The sequence below is a fragment of the Amblyraja radiata genome, chromosome 10 (assembly GCF_010909765.2).
Source record: "Amblyraja radiata isolate CabotCenter1 chromosome 10, sAmbRad1.1.pri, whole genome shotgun sequence".
Lineage (NCBI taxonomy): Eukaryota > Metazoa > Chordata > Chondrichthyes > Rajiformes > Rajidae > Amblyraja > Amblyraja radiata.
Window position 1 is genome coordinate 63,149,578 of NC_045965.1, and position 21,371 is coordinate 63,170,948.

General features: G+C 47.2%; 1 protein-coding gene across 1 annotated transcript in view; it reads right to left on the reverse strand.

The window, feature by feature from the left end:
- Window positions 1-403: 403 nt before the first annotated feature.
- The window catches only part of LOC116977414 (vitellogenin-like), a gene marked incomplete at its 5' end in the record, with an annotated part of 82,880 nt that continues 61,912 nt past the window's right edge, over window positions 404-21,371 (reverse strand). Inside the window, 7 exons of the mRNA XM_033027842.1 lie at window positions 404-703; window positions 5,456-5,617; window positions 6,532-6,691; window positions 9,509-9,603; window positions 14,615-14,709; window positions 15,773-15,950; window positions 18,601-18,730. Of these exons, the coding sequence (XP_032883733.1) occupies window positions 582-703; window positions 5,456-5,617; window positions 6,532-6,691; window positions 9,509-9,603; window positions 14,615-14,709; window positions 15,773-15,950; window positions 18,601-18,730 (942 nt within the window). The remainder of the gene's footprint in view (window positions 704-5,455; window positions 5,618-6,531; window positions 6,692-9,508; window positions 9,604-14,614; window positions 14,710-15,772; window positions 15,951-18,600; window positions 18,731-21,371) is intronic.

Consider the following 21,371-nt stretch of genomic DNA (forward strand, 5'->3'; position numbering starts at 1 on the left):
AACATCAACACTTCCTTTACTCCTCCCACTACAGATGCTGCTCGACCCAGTGTTCCTCCAGCAGTTTGTTTTTATGCTACTCTAATGCACCTTTGTATCTGTCGGCTGATGTGTTATTGTTGTCATGTGTATCGAGATACTTTGTTGGAAATGTGTAGGAAGGAACTGCAGATGCTGGTTTAAACTGAAGATAGACACAAAATGCTGGAGTAACTCAGTGGGACAGGCAACATCCAACTCCATCATTAAGTTTGCTGATGATGACACAGTGGTGGTGGGCCTGATCTCCGACAACGATGAGGGGGAGTTAAAATGTTTGGCAACGTGGAGATCAGGTAGGCCCAGGCGGACTGAGCGGGGGTGTTCGTTGTGATGACTTGGTGGTAATGACTACATCATATTGCTTGCTAAATGCTGATTTATTGAATTTGACAGTTGACAGTTCATCTAAAACTAAGTCATTTTGAATGATTGGGTGTGTTTTTGTTTCACTATAGCGTTTCACCTCTTTAATTGCATCGATGGCATTCGCCTAGTCAAGGGCTTTGTTACGATGGGGGCAGATATTCCTCAAACATTGCTCATTTGCAGTCGGGAGGACAGGAGCATGAGACATGGGCCTCAATTCTGCTCTCCAGGTCTTCAGTCTTCTGCGCAAAGCTGATGGACTTCAGCTGCTCATCAGTCGGGTTCATGTTCGAATCTGAAAGAAATATTAAGCCGTGTTTAATTTACCTTGACTGTGTGAACACGCCATTGAGACCCAAAATGAGCGGGCGTGTGTTGTCAGCCTGTATAAGACAATAGGTATGTTAGCATTCATAGCAAAAGGATTTGAGTATAGGAGCAGGGAGGTTCTACTGCAGTTGTACAGGGTCTTGGTGAGACCACACCTGGAGTATTGCGTACAGTTTTGGTCTCCAAATCTGAGGAAGGACATTATTGCCATAGAGGGAGTACAGAGAAGGTCCACCAACTGATTCCTGGGATGTCAGGACTTTCATATGAAGAAAGACTGGATAGACTCGGCTTGTACTCGCTAGAATTTAGGAGATCGAGGGGGGATCTTATAGAAACTTACAAAATTCTTAAGGGGTTGGACAGGCTAGATGCAGGAAGATTGTTCCCGATGTTGGGGAAGTCCAGGACAAGGGGCCACAGTTTAAGGATAGAGGGGAAATCCTTTAGGAATCCCAGGAATGAGCGGGTTAACCTGAAGGCTTTGTGTCTCAATGCAAGGAGCATTCGTAATAAGGTGGATGAGTTGAATGTGCAGATAGCTATTAATGACTATGATATAGTTGGGATCACGGAGACATGGCTCCAGGGTGACCAAGGCTGGGAGCTGAACATCCAGGGATATTCAATATTCAGGAGGGATAGAGAGAAAGGAAAAGGAGGTGGGGTAGCGTTGCTGATTAGAGAGGAGATTAACGCAATGGAAAGGAAGGACATTAGTTTGCAGGATGTGGAATCGGTATGGGTAGAGCTGCGAAACACTAAGGGGCAGAAAACGCTGGTGGGTGTTGTGTACAGGCCACCTAACAGTAGTAGTGAAGTTGGAGATGGTATCAAACAGGAAATTAGAAATGCGTGCGACAAAGGCAAAACCGTTATAATGGGTGACTTCAATCTACATATAGATTGGGTGAATCAAATTGGCAGGGGTGCTGAGGAAGAGGATTTTTTGGAATGTATGCGGGATAGTTATCTAAATCAACATGTAGAGGAACCAACGAGAGAGCAGGCTATTTTAGACTGGGTATTGAGTAATGAGGAAGGGTTAGTTAGCAGTCTTGTTGTACGTGCCCCCTTGGGCAAGAGTGACCATAATATGGTTGAGTTCTTCATTAGGATGGAGAGTGACATTGTTAATTCAGAAACAATGGTTCTGAACTTAAAGAAAGGTAACTTTGAGGGTATGAGACGTGAATTGGCCAAGATTGACTGGCAATTAATTCTAAAAGGGTTGACGGTGGATATGCAATGGAAGACATTTAAAGACTGCATGGATGAACTACAAAAATTGTTCATCCCAGTTTGGCAAAAGAATAAATCAGGGAAGGTAGTGCATCCGTGGATAACAAGGGAAATCAGGGATAGTATCAAAGCGAAGGATGATGCGTACAAATTAGCCAGAAAAAGCAGCATACTGGAGGACTGGGAGAAATTCAGAGACCAGCAGAGGAGGACAAAGGGCTTAATTAGGAAAGGAAAAATAGATTATGAAAGAAAACTGGCAGGGAACATAAAAACTGACTGCAAAAGTTTTTATAGATATGTGAAAAGAAAGAGATTAGTTAAAACAAATGTAGGTCCCTTGCAGTCAGAAACGGGTGAGTTGATCATGGGGAACAAGGATATGGCGGACCAATTGAATAACTACTTTGGTTCCGTCTTCACTAAGGAAGACATAAATAATCTGCCGGAAATAGCAGGGGACCGCGGGTCAAAGGAGTTGGAGGAATTGAGTGAAATCCAGGTTAACCGGGAAGTGGTGTTGGGTAAATTAAATGGATTAAAGGCCGATAAATCCCCAGGGCCAGATAGGCTGCATCCCAGAGTACTTAAGGAAGTAGCTCCAGAAATAGTGGATGCATTAGTAATAATCTTTCAAAACTCTTTAGATTCTGGAGTAGTTCCTGAGGATTGGCGGGTAGCAAACGTAACCCCACTTTTTAAGAAGGGAGGGAGAGAGAAAACGGGGAATTACAGACCAGTTAGTCTAACATCGGTAGTGGGGAAACTGCTAGAGTCAGTTATTAAAGATGGGATAGCAGCACATTTGGAAAGTGGTGAAATCATTGGACAAAGTCAGCATGGATTTACAAAAGGTAAATCATGTCTGACGAATCTTATAGAATTTTTCGAGGATGTAACTAGTAGCGTGGATAGGGGAGAACCAGTGGATGTGGTGTATCTGGACTTCCAGAAGGCTTTCGACAAGGTCCCACATAAGAGTTCCTGAGGATTGGCGGGTAGCAAACGTAACCCCACTTTTTAAGAAGGGAGGGAGAGAGAAAACGGGGAATTACAGACCAGTTAGTCTAACATCGGTAGTGGGGAAACTGCTAGAGTCAGTTATTAAAGATGGGATAGCAGCACATTTGGAAAGTGGTGAAATCATTGGACAAAGTCAGCATGGATTTACAAAAGGTAAATCATGTCTGACGAATCTTATAGAATTTTTCGAGGATGTAACTAGTAGCGTGGATAGGGGAGAACCAGTGGATGTGGTGTATCTGGACTTCCAGAAGGCTAGCAAACGTAACCCCACTTTTTAAGAAGGGAGGAAGAGAGAAAACGGGGAATTACAGACCAGTTAGTCTAACATCGGTAGTGGGGAAACTGCTAGAGTCAGTTATTAAAGATGGGATAGCAGCACATTTGGAAAGTGGTGAAATCATTGGACAAAGTCAGCATGGATTTACAAAAGGTAAATCATGTCTGACGAATCTTATAGAATTTTTCGAGGATGTAACTAGTAGCGTGGATAGGGGAGAACCAGTGGATGTGGTGTATCTGGACTTCCAGAAGGCTTTCGACAAGGTCCCACATAAGAGTTCCTGAGGATTGGCGGGTAGCAAACGTAACCCCACTTTTTAAGAAGGGAGGGAGAGAGAAAACGGGGAATTACAGACCAGTTAGTCTAACATCGGTAGTGGGGAAACTGCTAGAGTCAGTTATTAAAGATGGGATAGCAGCACATTTGGAAAGTGGTGAAATCATTGGACAAAGTCAGCATGGATTTACAAAAGGTAAATCATGTCTGACGAATCTTATAGAATTTTTCGAGGATGTAACTAGTAGCGTGGATAGGGGAGAACCAGTGGATGTGGTGTATCTGGACTTCCAGAAGGCTTTCGACAAGGTCCCACATAAGAGACAAACTTAAAGCACACGGCATTGGGGGTTCAGTATTGATGTGGATAGAGAACTGGCTGGCAAACAGGAAGCAAAGAGTAGGAGTAAACGGGTCCTTTTCACAATGGCAGGCAGTGACTAGTGGGGTACCGCAAGGCTCAGTGCTGGGACCCCAGCTATTTACAATATATATTAATGATCTGGATGAGGGAATTGAAGGCAATATCTCTAGGATGCTAGGAGACTGCAAGGTGACTTGGATAGGCTGGGTGAGTGGGCAAATGTTTGGCAGATGCAGTATAATGTGGATAAATGTGAGGTTATCCATTTTGGTGGCAAAAACAGGAAAGCAGACTATTATCTAAATGGTGGCCGACTAGGAAAAGGGGAGATGCAGCGAGACCTGGGTGTCATGGTACACCAGTCATTGAAAGTGGGCATGCAGGTGCAGCAGGCAGTGAAGAAAGCGAATGGTATGTTAGCATTCATAGCAAAAGGATTTGAGTATAGGAGCAGGGAGGTTCTACTGCAGTTGTACAGGGTCTTGGTGAGACCACACCTGGAGTATTGCGTACAGTTTTGGTCTCCAAATCTGAGGAAGGACATTATTGCCATAGAGGGAGTGCAGAGAAGGTTCACCAGACTGATTCCTGGGATGTCAGGACTGTCTTATGAAGAAAGACTGGATAGACTTGGTTTATACTCTCTAGAATTTAGGAGATTGAGAGGGGATCTTATAGAAACTTACAAAATTCTTAAGGGGTTGGACAGGCTAGATGCAGGAAGATTGCTCCCGATGTTGGGGAAGTCCAGGACAAGGGGTCACAGCTTAAGGATAAGGGGGAAATCCTTTAAAACCGAGATGAGAAGAACTTTTTTCACACAGAGAGTGGTGAATCTCTGGAACTCCCTGCCACAGAGGGTAGTCGAGGCCAGTTCATTGGCTATATTTAAGAGGGAGTTAGATGTGGCCCTTGTGGCTAAGGGGATCAGAGGGTATGGAGAGAAGGCAGGTACGGGATACTGAGTTGGATGATCAGCCATGATCATATTGAATGGCGGTGCAGGCTCGAAGGGCCGAATGGCCTACTCCTGCACCTAATTTCTATGTTTCTATGTTTCTATGTTTCTATGATGAGCCTTTGACGGCGCTGGGCCTGTACTCGCTGGAGTTTAGAAGAATGAGGGAGGGACCTCATTGAAACGTACAGAACAGCAAAAGGCTTGGATAGATTGGATGTGGAGAGGATGTTTCCACTGGTGGGAGAGTCTAGAACCAGAGGTCACAGCCTCAGAATTAATGGACGTTCTTTTAGGAAGGAGATGACGAGGAATTTCTTTAGTCAGAGGGTGGTGAATATGTGGCATTCTTTGCCGCGGAGGGCTGTGGAGGCTAAGTCAGTGGATATTTTTAAGGCAGAGATGGATAGATTTTTGATTAGTACGGGTGTCAGAGGTTATGGGGAGAAGGCAGGAGAATGGGGTTAGGAGGGAGAGATAGACCAGCCATGATTGAATGGTAGAGTAGACTTGATGGGCCGAATGGCCTGATTCTGCTCTTATTCCTTATGGCCTAATCTCGGTAACGTACCCGCTGGCAGGCAGTGGAAGCTGTAAGCCACAGAGACAGTTTTCACCGGTGAACATCCACTTTGGCAACGTAGAACCTTCTCGATGGAGTAGCACTTGGACTCCTGCCCGTGCACTGTGACCGGATAATCCAGTTTCACGGTACTCCTCGTCAGTTTGCAGCCTGCAAGGACGGTAAGGCGAGAGTTAGGTAAAGACGTAAGGCAGCTTAACGTCTGTTAGATACACGAGGTTTTAGACTTCGTCTGAAGTCAGAACATGGGCAGGAGTTTGATCAAGAAGCCACTCTGTTAAACCCCTGTCCCACGGTACGAGTTCATTCCAAGAACTCTCCCGAGTTTGCCCTGATTCGAACTCGGAGATTTACGGTAATGGCCGCTCGTCGGTACTCGGGGCTCTCGTGGACATTTTTCAACATGTTGAAAAATCTTCACGAGTCTTCCCGTGCTTACCTGCCGTTAGCGAGTCTTCCCGAGTACCTGCCGTTAGCGTTACGAGCCGCTAAGAGACGTCCCCGAGCTCCGACGTACCCGCTACGTTCATTCTCCGTGCTTACCACGAGTTTGATTTTTTTTTAAACTCGGGAGAGCTCTTGGAATGAACTCGTACCGTGGGGCAGGGCTTTTACTTGACTAGTTCAGTTTAGCTTCGAGATACAGCGCGGAAACAGGCCCTTCGGCCCACCGAGTCCGCAAAGACCTACGATCCCCGCTCACTAACACTATCCTACACGCACTCGGGACAATTTACACTTACACCAAGCCAATTAACCCACAAACCTTATATAATGGTATATGGACACACTGATCTGTTCTGTATTCATGCCTTCTATGTTCTGTTGTGCTGAAGCAAAGCAAGAATTTCATTGTCCTATCTGGGACACATGACAATAAACTCTCTTGACTTGAGTCTTGACTTAATTGGCCCACTGTAAAATGTCCCCGGTGTGTGGGGAGTGGACGAGAGAGTGGGAGAACAGGGAAGTAGTGTGAACGGGCGATCGATGGTCGGCGTGGACTCGGTCCTTCCTGCACAATCCAGCGCCAGAACTGGACGCGACGCAAGTGAGCTTCTTACCGTCTTTGCAGCTTTCTCCCGTCATCAACCACGAGTGTGCGAATCTGAGAACCTCCTTGGTCCGGTGGCGGTTTGGTAGCTGATATTCGTCGCTCTGTTGGGCGTTGCCTTGGCCGCACAGTCCGCACGTCGTCCCAACCGTCCACGGCATCTGGGTGACCTGGGTCAAGCCGAGAGAACGACAAGAGCAACTCAGTCAAGATGTTGCACCGCGCTCCGTCCTAGCACAGTGGCTGCCTTCTCGTAGCCCTGTAGTTTACACAGCGCGGATACAGCCCTTCCGTCCCACCATGTCCATGCTCCTATACATCGGCGAGACCAAGCGCAGGCTCGGCGATCGTATCGCTGAACACCTCCGCTCAGTCCGCCTTAAACCTACCTGATCTCCGGGGTTGCTCAGCACTTCAACTCCCCCTCCCATTCTCCTGCACCTATTGTCTATTAGGAACGGGGTACTGATTGGGGATGATCAGCCATGATCACAGTGAATGGCGGTGCTGGCTCAAAGGGCCGAATGGCCTCCTCCTGCACCTATTGTCTATTGTCTATTGTCTATTCCCACACTGACCTTTCTGTCCTGGGCCTCCTCCACTGTCAGAGTGAGGCCCAGCACTAATTGTTGGAACAGCATCTCATATTTTGCTTGGGCAGATTACACCCCAGCGGGATGAACATTGACTTCTCTAACTTCAAGTAGCCCTTGCTTTCCCTCTCTCTCCATCCCCCTCCCCTTCCCTGTTCTCCGACCAGTCTGACTGGCTCCGACCACGTTCTATCTCTGTTTGCTTTGTTGTCACCTTCTCCCAGCCAACAATGATCTATTCTACATTCTCCTCGATCTCCATTCCCCTAGTCCTGTTTTCACACCTTACACTTCCTTATCTATGTATCTCTCTCTCTCCCCTGACATCAGGATCTCAGCTCGAAACGTCACCCGTTCCTTCTCTCCAGAGATGCTGCCTGTCCCGCCGAGTTACTCCAGCATTTTGTGCCTATCCATGCGGACCTATCTATATTGGTCTCATTTACCAGTACATGGTCCATATCCTTCATGTACTGGTGATTCAAGGGCTTGTCTAAATGCTTGCGGTCATAAGGTCATACAGCAGAGAAACAGGCCCTTCGGCCCAACTAGTCTATGCGCTAGGCGAGTCCCATTTGCCTGCATTTGGTCCATATCCCTCTTAACCTTGTTCGGGAAGGAACTGCAGATGCTGGTTTAATCCAAAGATAGACACAAAAATCTGGAGTAACTCTGCGGCACAGACAGCATCTCTGGAGAAAAGGAATAGGTGACGTTTCGGGTCAAGACCCTTCTTCAGAACTCCCGACTCGACTCGCCCCTTTTCTCCAGAAATGTTGTCTCTGACCCACTGAGTTACTCCAGCTTTTTGTGTCTAAACTTCCCTCTAAACCTTTCCTGTCTATGTACCTATCCAGGTGTCTATTAAATGTTATTAACTCCCTGCCCCAACTACCTCCTCTGACAGTTCGCCCATATGCCCACCACCCTCTGTGTGAAATAGTTGCCTGCAGAGGTCCCTATTAAATCATTCCCCTCTCACCTAAAACATACTGTAAATCCCCTGGTTCTTGATTCTCCTGTTGGCCCCGTGTCTTTGTTTCCCGTCTAAATCTTTCCTCTCCTTTATATCCTCATATATCCTCCTTATGAGTATCGGAGCAAAGAGGTCCTTCTGCAGTTGTACAGGACCCTAGTGAGACTGCACCTGGAGTATTGTGTGCAGTTTTGGTCCCCTAATTTGAGGAAGGACATTCTTGCTATTGAGCGAGTGCAGCGTAGGTTTACAAGGTTAATTCCCGGGATGGTGGGACTGTCATATGCTGAGAGAATGGAGCAGCTGGGCTTGTACACTCTGGAATTTAGGATGAGAGGTTCTTATTGAAACATATAAGATTATTAAGGGTTTGGACACGCTAGAGGCAGGAAACATGTTCCCGATGTTGGGGGAGTTCAGAACCAAGGGCCACAGTTTAAGAATAAGGAGTAAGCCATTTAGAACGGAGATGAGGAAACTTTTTCACCCAGAGAGTTGTGAATCTGTGGAATTCGCTGCCTCAGAAGGCAGTGGAGGCTGATTCTCTGGATGCTTTCAAGAGTTAGTTATATAGAGCTCTTAAAGATAGTGGAGTCAAGGGATATGGGGAGAAGGCAGGAACGGGGTACTGATTGGGGATGATCAGCCATGATCACAGTGAATGGCAGTGCTGGCTCGAGGGGCCGAATGGCCTACTCATGCACCTATTGTCTATTGTCTATTCTTTAGTCAGAGGGTGGTGAATCTGTGGAATTCTTGGCCGCTGTAGGCTGTGGAGGCCAAGTCAATGGGTATATTTAAGGCAGAGAGGTAGGTGGGAGGTCAGGACTACACTTTTAGCTCATGAGAGGATGATTCAGTTGCCTGATTATAGCTGGGAAGAAGCTGTCTCTGAATCTAGAGGCGTGCATTTTCAAATGTCTCTTGTCTGATGGGAGAGTGGGGAAGAGGGAGTGGCCGGGCCCCTGATCATGCTGGCGGCCTTGCTGAGACAGTGTGGTGTAGATGGCTGATGATATTAGCCTTTTAACACCGTGGCGCGGCGGTAGAGTTGCTACCTCACAGCGCTTACAGCGCCAGTGACGTGGGTTCGATCCCGACTACGGGTGCTGTGTGTACAGAGTTTTACGTTCTTTTCGTGACCTGAGTGGGTTTTCTCCGAAATCTTCGGTTTGCTCCCACACTCCAAAGACGTACAGGTTTGTAGGTTAATTGGCTTGGTGTAAGTGTAAATTGTCCTTAGCGTGTAGGATAGAGTGAATGTGCGGGGATCGATGGTCGGCGCGGACTCGGTGAGACGAAGGGCCTGTTTCCGCGCTGTGTCTCTAAACTAAACTAAAATGGTTTAATTAATTATATTTAAATCGTCCCATTTGTGCTTATCTATAAACGCGGTGAGACCAGGAGATATTTAGCACCTTAATCATTTTGCCATCAAAGAAGAGGGTTTGAAGACCAAGTTCTGGAGCTGTTATCTTCAACCCACCATCAATCCACTCGATGGAAACCGACCCTGGAAATAATGAGATCAACACATCTAATGAAAGTATACAAAATGATGAGAGGCATAGATAGGGTAGACAGTCAGAGCCTTTTACAATAGGCAATAGGTGCAGGAGTAGGCCATTCGGCCCTTCGAGCCAGCACCGCCATTCAATGTGATCATGGCTGATCATCCCCAAACAGTACCTCCGTTCCTGCCTTCTCCCCATATCCCCTGACTCCGCTATCTTTTAAGAGCCCTATCGAGCTCTCTCTTGAAAGTATCCAGAGAACAGGCCTCCACCGCCCTCCGAGGCAGAGAATTCCACAGACGCACAACGCTCTGCGTGAAAAAGTGTTTCCTCATCTCCGTTCTAAACGGCTTATCCCTTATTCTTAAACTGTGGCCGCTGGTTCTGGACTCCCCCAACATCGGGAACATGTTTCCTGCCTCTAGCGTTTAACCAGGATGGAACTCTCAAATACTAGAACTTTAAGATAAGAGAAGCAAAGCTTAAAGGGTATGTGCGGGGCAAGTTTTGTTTTACACACAGAGGTGCGGTGAGTGCCTGGAATTAGCTGACAGGGGTGGTGGTGGTGGAGACAGATATGATTGTGGTATTTAAGAGGCGTTAGGTTAGACACATGGAAGTGCAGGGTATGGAGGGATATGGATGCTACCTTCTTCTTGCGGGCCGTGCACGACCTAATATTGTAGGACAACGTATTCTATTTGATCTTATTCGATTGTGCACGCCAGGTTAATTGCATTCGTCGAAGAGGGCGGAGCACGTGAAGGTTGCAATCTCCCACCCCTCACTAGATGACACTTTTCTATCCATGTTGACACTAGTTGAAACTTTTCTATCCATGACAAAGATGGCGCCTGCCTGCGGCGACTTTTGCAAAGCACCAGAACAGAAAAGATTCACCTACAACTTCCAACAACTCACCCGCATCAGGGAAGCAGCAGAATTCGCTGCCGTCTCGGACAAGCTGCTTGGGCACCTGAAGGCTCTTGCGATTTCGCGATCTCCCGCAGCTGCCCCGGACTTTAAACTTTCCCTCGCTCGCGGGAAAACACCCGACCCGACGGAGGAACTCCGGCATGACCTCCTGAGCCGACGAGCTGGATCTTCCAGGAACTACGGAGCTGGAGCTGCCGTCTGTGAAGGAATCCCCGTTCCAGCGCAGGTTCGTAGAAACAGCAATAGACAATAGACAATAGGTGCAGGAGTAGGCCATTCGGCCCTTCGAGCCAGCACCGCCATTCAATATGATCATGGCTGATCATCCCCAATCAGTACCCCGCTCCTGCCTTCTCCCCATATCCCCTGACTCCGCTATCTTTTAAGAGCCCTATCTAGCTCTCTCTTGAAAGTATCCAGAGAACCCGCCTCCACCGCCCTCCGAGGCAGAGAATTCCACAGACGCACAACGCTCTGCGTGAAAAAGTGTTTCCTCGTCTCCGTTCTAAACGGCTTACCCCTTATTCTTAAACTGTGGCCGCTGGTTCTTGACTCCCCCAACATCGGGAACATGTTTCCTGCCTCTAGCGTTTAACCAGGATGGAACTCTCAAATACTAGAACTTTAAGCTAAGAGAAGCAAAGCTTAAAGGGTATGTGCGGGGCAAGTTTTGTTTTACACACAGAGGTGCGGTGAGTGCCTGGAATTAGCTGACAGGGGTGGTGGTGGTGGAGACAGATATGATTGTGGTATTTAAGAGGCGCTAGGTTAGACACATGGAAGTGCAGGGTATGGAGGGATATGGATGCTACCTTCTTCTTGCGGGCCGTGCACGACCTAATATTGTAGGGCAACGTGTTCTATCCCAACAACGTGAGGAGGAGGAGCCATCTTGGTGAACGGCTGCTAGCCAGCAGCCGTCCGTCTTAAATTCGTTTTTTTTTTAGTTTTTAGTGAGTCCTGTTTTTTTGTTTGTAGGGGATATGGTCTTTTAATGTGGGGGGGTAGGTGTTACCTTATTTATAGGTCCCTACCTGGTCGGTGTGGCAGCCTTTTTTTCGGGCTGCCCGTCGACCCGTCCTCGTGGCCTACCAGCGGGCTTGGAGCGCCGTTTCTTGGCGGGAACCACCCAGCACCTCGGCCTGGGTGGCGGCACAGCATTGGAGCGCTGGAGCGGAGCGGAGCGGGCGATGCCTTGCCTGGGTCGCCGCGCTGGAGCTCTGACGAGCTGGACCGCCGTGAGCAACATCTCCGGGCTGCGGGTTTGCGGAGCGGAGAGGCGGCGTGCGGAGAGACGGCGTGCGTAGAGGCGGCAAGGCGGCAGTGCGGAGAGCGGGCGCCGACTTTTTCATCTGGAGCCTGGGAGCTCCAAACCGGCGCGGCCTTGTCGGCTTCGGCAGCCGCGGGCTCCAACCAAGAAGCGGCCGTTCCAGGTGGCCCAGCCGCCGAAAGGACTCTCCCGACGCCGGGGCAAGACCACCCGGTGAGAACGGCCAGGGACATCGGGCCTCCGTACAGGCAATTGCGGTGGCCTCAATAGGCCTGACTTTTGGGTGATCATGGGGTGGGGACTGGACATTGTGCCTTCCCCCACAGTGCTATCCACTGTGGGGGGATGATTTTTTTTTGTCTAATTGTAGTCCTGTAGGTCTGTGTCCAAGATGGCTGCCGTGAAGAGAGAGTGGACGCTGGCGCGCTTTGGCTGCCGCTGCTCTCTTTTCACACTGTGTTTTTGATTTTCTGTTTTTGGATTGAATTCTGTTTTTAATTTGTGTCACTGTGATGTCTTTAATTACTTGTTTTATTCCGATTATATGTTTTTATTCCGATTACTATGTAAGGTGTCCTTGAGATGTCTGAAAGGCGCCCATTAAATAAAATTTATTATTATTATTATTATTTGATCTTATTTGATTGTGCACGCCAGGTTAATTGCATTCGTCGAAGAGGGCGGAGCACGTGAAGGTTGCAATCTCCCACCCCTCACTAGTTGACACTTTTCTATCCATGTTGACACTAGATGACACTTTTCTATCCATGACAAAGATGGCGCCTGCCTGCGGCGACTTTTGCAAAGCACCAGAACAGAAAAGGTTCACCTACAACTTCCAACAACTCACCCGCATCAGGGAGGCAGCAGAATTCGCTGCCGTCTCGGACAAGCTGCTTGGGCACCTGAAGGCTCTTGCGATTTCGCGATCTCCCGCAGCTGCCCCGGACTTTAAACTTTCCCTCGCTCGCGGGAAAACACCCGACCCGACGGAGGAACTCCGGCATGACCTCCTGAGCCGACGAGCTGGATCTTCCAGGAACTACGGAGCTGGAGCTGCCGTCTGTGAAGGAATCCCCATTCCAGCGCAGGTTCGTAGAAACAGCAATAGACAATAGACAATAGGTGCAGGAGTAGGCCATTCGGCCCTTCGAGCCAGCACCGCCATTCAATATGATCATGGCTGATCATCCCCAATCAGTACCCCGCTCCTGCCTTCTCCCCATATCCCCTGACTCCGTTATTTTTAAGAGCCCTATCTAGCTCTCTTTTGAAAGTATCCAGAGAACCTGCCTCCACCGCTCTTTGCGGCAGAGAATTCCACAGACTCACCACTCTCTGTGAGAAAAAGTATTTCCTCTTCTCCATTCTAAATGGCTTACTCCTTATTCTTAAACTATGGCCCCTGGTTTTGGACTCCCCCAACATCGGGAACATGTTTCCTGCCTCTAGCGTGTCCAAACCCTTAACAATCTTATATGTTTCAATGAGATCACCTCTCATCCTTCTAAACTTCAGAGTGTACAAGCCCATTTGCTCCATTCTCTCAGCATATGACAGTCCCGCCATCCCGGGAATTAACCTTGTAAACCTACGCTGCACTCCCTCAATAGCAAGAATGTCCTTCCTCAAATTAGGGGAACAAAACTGCACACAATATTCCAGGTGTGGTCTCACTAGGGCTCTGTAGAACTGCCGAAGGACCTCTTTGTTCCTATATTCGATTCCTCTTGTTATAAAGGACAACATGCCATTCGCTTTCTTCACTGCCTGCTGTACCTGCATGCTTACTTTCATAGACTGATGAACAAGGACCACCATGTACAGTAAACACAGTACCTGGAAACAAAGGGGAGGCCTCCATTGTGTCTGGAAACATGCAGACGGGCAGGACTTCAGGTCAGACTGAAGTGCAGGGGACTTCGGACCCCTCTCCCTACTATCCTACTGGCTAATGTACAGTCCCTTGAAAATAAAGTGGAGGACTTAAGGGCAAGGCTGCTTTATCAACGAGAGCTGAGGGAATGCTCTGTGTTCTGTTTCACAGAGACATGGCTCACCCCCAGCTACCCAGACTCAGCGGTCCAGTCTGAAGGGTTCTCCATCCACCGTATGGACCGTACACTGGCATCTGGGAAAGGGAAAGGAGGGGGCGTCTGCCTCATGGTCAACTCTGCGTGGTGCTCAGACGTGGCAGTCCTCTCCAACTACTGCTCTCCACACCTCGAACATCTGGCGGTGAAGTGCCGTCCCTTCTACCTTCCAAGGGGATTCACCTCCACCCTGACCGCGGTCTACATCCCACCCCAGGCAGACGTCCGTCTGGCACTGGAGGAGCTGCACGCCGTGGTCAACAAACACCGGACGTCTTACCCCGAGGCGTTTACCACCATTGCTGGGGACTTCAATAAAGCAAACCTCAAGAAATTGCTGCCTAACTTCCACCAACATGTCTCCTGCTGCACCAGAGGACCAAACACCCTCGACCACTGCTACACCACCATCAAGAATGCCTATCGTTCTATCCCTCGCCCTCACTTCGGCAAATGCGACCATATATAAAAGCAAAGCATTGTCCTTTCAGGGGTACATGACAATAAACTCTCTTGAATCTTGAATCCAGCAACGTGTCCAGGTCTTTGCTGAGGTAGGAGTTGATTTGTGCCACGATCAACCTCTCAAAGCACTTCATCGCCACCGACGTTAGTGCCACTGGTCGATAGTCATTGAGGCAGGTTTTTATATCGTGTTCGTAATCAAATAAATTATTTTTGATACAAAGAAAGTATAATTGAGGTACTCACGTAAGCCTGCGAATGGAAGGTTTTCCATTGACACATTTTTCCCATTGACTGTCAGTTGGGGACGCCCTCTGGATGTCGACTCCATCATTATCTCACTTCACCAAACAAGAATAAAACAACGGGTTATCAAATCCAGTCATAGATTGATAGAGTCATAGAGCGATACAGTGTGGAAACAGGCCCTTCGGCCCAACTTGCTCACTCCAGCCACCAATGTCCCAGCTGCACTAGCCCCACCTGCCATATGCGTCCTATCCATGCACCTGTCCAATTGTTTCTTAAAGTACAGAGTACAGAGAAGGTTCACCAGACTGATTCCTGGGATGGCAGGACTTTCATATGAAGAAAGATTGGATAGACTCGGCTTGTACTCGCTAGAATTCAGAAGATTGATCTTATAGAAACTTACAAAATTCTTAAGGGGTTGGACAGGCTAGATGCAGGAAGATTGTTCCCGATGTTGGGGAAGTCCAGGACAAGGGGCCACAGTTTAAAGATAAAAAGGAAGTCTTTTAGTACCGAGATGAGAAAATCATTTTTTACACAGTGAATCTGTGGAATTCTCTGCCACTGAAGGTAGTTGAGGCCAGTTCATTGGCTATATTTAAGAGGGAGTTAGATGTGGCCCTTGTGGCTAAAGTGATCAGGGGGTATGGAGAGAAGGCAGGGATGGGATACTGAGTTGGATGATCAGCCATGATCATATCGAATGGCGGTGCAGGCTTGAAGGGCCGAATGACCTACTCCTGCACCTATTTTCTATGTTTCTAAATGTTGGGATAGTCCCAGCCTCAACTACCTCCTCAGGCAGCTCATTCCATACACCCACCAGTGTGAAATAGCTCAGATTCCTATTAAATCTTCATAAGATCATAAGTGATAGGAGCAGAATTAGGCTGTTCGGCCCATCAAGTGTACTCCGCCATGGTTAATCTATCTCTCCCCCCCCCCCCCCCCCCCCCCCCCCCGCAATCCCGTTCTCCTCGTAATCCCTGACTCCCATACTAATCAAGAAATCTTTCCCCCTTCACCTTACACCCATGTCCTCTGGTCCTCGATTCCCCGTACTCTGGGCAAGAGACTCTGTGCATCTACCCGATCTATTCCTCTCGTGATTTTATACCACGGCCGAATGCCTCTCACGCGCTGAAGACTTACTTGTGGGGGAGAGTTAGTTGCACAGTCAGCGATTCTCCGTTACGTTTTATCAGCGCCAGGAACTTCTGGTCCGAGGTGCAGTCTTGGACCAAAACGTGGCCACAGTTCTCAGGCATTTGATACTTAAAGCTGTTCTGGCTAAACGGACTGAACATGTCCTGAACGACCGTGCACTCAGCTGCGCAAAGAGACGACAACAGTTAGCCAGAGAGAAAACAATTACGAATTAGTTAGTTAAATGGCCCTGGGTTGAAGATAAGGCATAGCTTAGAGGTACAGCAGGGAAATAGGCCCTCTGGCCCACCGAGCCCGCGCCGACCAGCGATCCCCGCACATTAACACCACCCTATATATACACACACACACACACACACACACACACACACACACACACACACACACACACACACACACACACACACACACACACACACACACACACACACACACACACACACACACACACCAAGCCAATTGTATAGGAGCGTGGGAGGAAACCGAAGATCTCAGAGAAAACCCACACGGTCACAGGAAGAACGTAAAAACTCCGTACAGGCGGCGCCGTAGTCGGAATCGTACCCGGGTTTCCATTGCTGCAAGCACTGTAAAGGGCCTGCTCCACTTGGCCATTTTTTTCAGCGACTGCCGGCATCATTGACTGACGTATCAGGTCACCAACAAATTAGCGGCGTGACGCGGCGTGACGGCGTATGGACGCGCGGTGTTTCCTCAAGTGTCGCAACATTTTTTTTGTCGCAGCTGGAATTTGTAATGTTCGATATCTTGTGGCAACACTGATATGATGCCGGCGATCGGCGAAAAAAATCGGCAAGTGGGACAGGCCGTTAAGGCAGCAACTCTACCGCTGCCTCACCGTGGCGCCCATGTATCTGCATGCGTGAAGGATCGCGTGTCCTGCTGTCACTTGATTCACTCCCCACTATTTCTGCCACTGTTTTAGTTTTTGCTTAATTTAGTTTATTTTAGAGATACAGCACGGACACAGGCCCTTCGGCCCATCGAGTCCGCACCGACCGGTGATCCCCGCACACTAACTCCATCCTACACACACTGGGGACAATTTACAATTTTTAACAAAGCCAATTAAACTACAAGCCTAGACGTCTTTGGAGTGTGGGAGGAAACCGGAGCACCCGGAGAAAACCCACGCAGGTCACGGGGAGAACGTGCAAACTCCGGACAAACTTCGATCAAACCCGGGTCTCTGGCGCTGTAAGACAGCAACTTTCCCGCCTTGCCACTGTGCCGCAGTGATTTAATTTGTTATTGTCACGTGTACCGAGGTACAGTGAAAAGCTTTTGTTGTGCGCTAACCAGTCAGCGGAAAGACAATACATGATTACAATCGAGCCGTCCACAGTGTACAGACACAGGAAGTCCAGAACAAGGGGTCACAGTTTAAGGATAAGGGGGAAATCTTTTAGGACCGAGATGAGGAAAACATTTTTCACACAGAGAGTGGTGAATCTGTGGAATTCTCTGCCACAGAAGGTAGTTGAGGCCAGTTCATTGGCTATATTTAAGAAGGAGTTAGATGTGGCCCTTGTGGCTAAAGGGATCAGGGGGTATGGAGTGAAGGCAGGTACAGGATACTGAGTTGGATGATCAGCCATGATCATATTGAATGGCGGTGCAGGCTCGAAGGGCCGAATGGCCTACTCCTGCACCTATTTTCTATGTTTCTATGTTTCTATGATAAAGGGAACAAAGTTTAGTGCAAGATAAAAAGTCCAGTAAAGTCTGATTAAAGATAGTCCGAGATTCTCCAATGAGGTGGATGGTAGGCCAGGAATGCTTTGATCTGTCATTTTCACACCTTGCATTCTCGTTGTACCCTTCCATGTCTCCTATCTCCCTCTCCCCTGACTCTCAGTCTGAAGAAGGGTCTCGACCCGAAACGCCACCCACTCCTTCTCTCTGGAGATGCTGCCCGTCCCGCTGAGTTACTCCAGTATTTTGTGTCTCTCTTCAGAGTTTAGTTGAGTGTATTTTGTCACGTGTACGAGGTATAGTGAAAACCTTTTTGTCGCGTGCTATCCAGTCGGCGGAAAGACTATATACGCGGTGACAATTAAGCCGTCCACAGTGTACAGATACAGGATAAAGGGGATAACGTTTAGTGCAAGATAGAGTCCAGTGCAGTCCGATTCCAAGCTGGCCATCCGCTAGTCACGGCGCCAGGCGGTGGAGGGCTCTACCCGAACCGGCTGCCTGCCCCTTTTTCGGGGTTACGCCGTGCCCGGGTGGGGTTAGAAAGGGAATACGCCCTGTCCACGGGCACCCTGAAGGAGTTCCGGGACCGCTGGGCTCCGCAGGGTGTTGAATGTATCCTCAATATGACATCGGAAGGAAGCTGCATACCAAATCTCGTTGCGCTTATGTGCAATGACAATAAAATATATTATTATTATTATTATTATTATTATTATTATTATTATTATTATTATAAATATTATTAATAATATTATTATTATTATTATTATTAATAATTTTATTATTATTATTATTATTATTATTATTATTATTATTATTATTATTATTATCATTATTATTATTATTATTATTATTATTATTATTATTAATAAGGATTGTAACATAGTTGTATAGTGGTTTATTATGGATATATGTTTGTATTGTATTATGGTGGTGGGTTCTGGCTTGTTTTATTGTAGTGTAAATATTATTTTTTAATAATTGAATAAATATTTTGATTTAATTAAAAAAATGGAGTCCGATTAAAGATAGTCCGAGGGCCCTTGGACAAAGAGATGTTGAGTTTAGAAGCGGGACAAACGAGAGTGACGTACCTGTGAATGCTGTTGAGACCATGGCAGGTAAATCAGCAAGGACTTGCAGTCCTCTTTTTTGGACCGATGGGGAGGTGACATCAAAGGGGAGGGGCGCAGGAATGAGGAGAGCTTGTCGGCTGAATATATGCTGAATGGAAATGAAAGAGCAGCATTATCGACCACATTATCGAGCAGTGAGCTTTTAAAAAATACATAACATTCAAAGGTTCAGTATTAAGAAAATGAGATACTGACAAGTGATAAATACAGCATGTGACAGCACAGACTTAATAAAGATAACTTTAATCTCCAATCTCCAGTTGTGTACCTTCATTCAGACATCGCAGGAGGAATCTGTGCTGGTCCTTAGAGTGACCCACTTACTTTAGTTTAGTTTAGTTAAGAGGTACAGCGCGGAAACAGGCCCTTCGGCCCACCCAGTCCGCGCCGACCGGCGATCCCCGCACATTAACACTACCCGAAACGCACACAATCTGGGGACAATTTACACTCATCCCAAGTATACAAACCCAAGCCCATTAACCTACAAACCTGTTCGGCTTTGGAGCGCGGGAGGAAACGTAAGATCTCGGAGAAAACCCACGCAGGTCACGGGGAGAACGTACAAACTCCGTACAGACAGCGCCCGTAGTCGGGATCGAACCCGGGTCTCTGGCGCTGCAAGCGCTGTGAGGCAGCAACTCTACCGCTGCGCCACCGTGCTGCCCTTCTCCAGTAATCGAGGGGGATCTAGGAGTGCAGGTACATAGTTCCTTGAAAGTGGCGTCACAACTGGACAGGGTGGTCAAAGAGGCTTCCGGCACATTGGCCTTCATCACTCATTGATTATCAAAGTTGCGAGGTCATGTTGCAGTTATATAAGACGTTGGTGAGGCCGTATTTAGAGTACTGTGTTCAGTTCTCCAGTGGACATGTCCCATGTACACTAGTCCCACCTGCCCGCGTTTGGCCCATATACCTCCATACCTGTCCTATCCATGTACCTGTCCTAATGTCTCTTAAATGTTGTGATAGTACCAGCCAAGGGGTGGAAGATTGCAACCTTCACGTGGTCCACCCTGTTTCGAGTAATGCAATCAACCCGACGTGCACAAACAAGATCAAATAGAACATTCTCTACCTCAGAGGGCGGTGGAGGCCGGTTCTCTGGACACTTTCAAGAGAGAGCTAGATAGGGCTCTTAAAGATAGCGGTGTCAGGGGATATGGGGAGAAGGCAGGAACGGGGTACTGATTGAGGATGATCAGCCATGATCACATTGAATGGCGGTGCTGGCTCGAAGGGCCGAATGGCCTACTCCTGCACCTATTGTTTATTGACTATTGTTTATACGCCATATGCAAGAAGAAGTACCTGCCACAACTACCTCCTCAGGCAGCTTGCTCCATACATCCACCACCCTTTGTGTGAGAATGTTACCCCTCAGGTTCCTATTAAATCTTACCTCCCCTCACCTTAAACCAAGGACAGGTAGTACTAGGCACAGCTCCCCAGTCACGATCGCCACTAAGTAATTAAATGGTTCTAGATTCCCTTACATAAGTGATCGGAGCAGAATTAGGCCATTTGGTCCATCTACTCCCCCATGGCTGACATATTTTTCCCTCTTAACCCCATTCTCCTGCCTTCTCCCCATAACCCTTGACACCCGTACTAATCAAGAATCTATCTACCTCTGCCTTAAAAATATCCATTGACCGTTTGGGGATAAACCCTGTTTGGTCAGGATGTATTAATTTACTGATCACTAAGCTCAATCTATTAGATAGAATCTTAGTTAATATTTTCTGATCAGTATTTAAGAGGGCTATAGCTCTGTATGAACCTGGGTCTTCAAGATCCTTGTCCGTTTTTGGTATAAGTATGATTGTTGATTCATTTAGAGTTTCTGGGAGTTTCTGTTGAGTATAAGCGTATTTGTACATTGTCTGTAGGCGTGGGGAAAGCAAGTCATAAATTTTTTAATAAAATTCCGAATTTAGACCATCGGGTCCTGCCGCCTTTCTGTTTTTTAAGGACTTTATTGATTCTTCAATGTCTTTTATCGTAATTTCAGCCCCTAGCAATTCTCTCTCTTTCTGATCTAGACCCGCAAACTTACAATTCTGTAAAAATGTTTCCATTCCCGTTGATTGTTCTGTTATTTTAGATGAATACAATTTTTGGTAGTATTGTAGAAATCTATCATTAATATCTTTAGGCAGTGTTAATGTTTCTCCCTTATCTGTTCTAATTTTGTATATTGTTTTTTCCCCGTCCAATTTGCGAAGTTGACGCGCTAATAGTTTTTGTGGTTTGTCACCAAATTCAAAATTTAATTGTTTTGTATGTTGATAAAGTTTTATAACTTGGTCTGAATAAATCTTGTTTAATTTATATTTCAATACTGCAATTTTATTGTGTTTTATCGTGGATGGTGCTGCTGCATTTTCTGTGTCTAATTGCTTTATTTCCATTTCCAGTTTCTGTTGTTTGGCCCTATTCTCTTTATTAAAAAATGATTGGGAAGAAATTAATGCTCCTCGTACAAATGCTGTAAATGTCTCCCAAAGAAGGGAGGCAGAGATTTCAGGGCTATCGTTAGCCTCAAAAAACATTTTAATGTTTCCTGACCAAACAGGGTTTATCCCCAAACGGTATTCATTTTTTAATCTGAGAAGATTATTTAATATTATATACTCCAATAGAATCCCTAACGCAGAGCTAGCAATTATCTCGTTAGATGCTGAAAAAGCATTTGACCAGGTAGAATGGCCATATTTATTTTC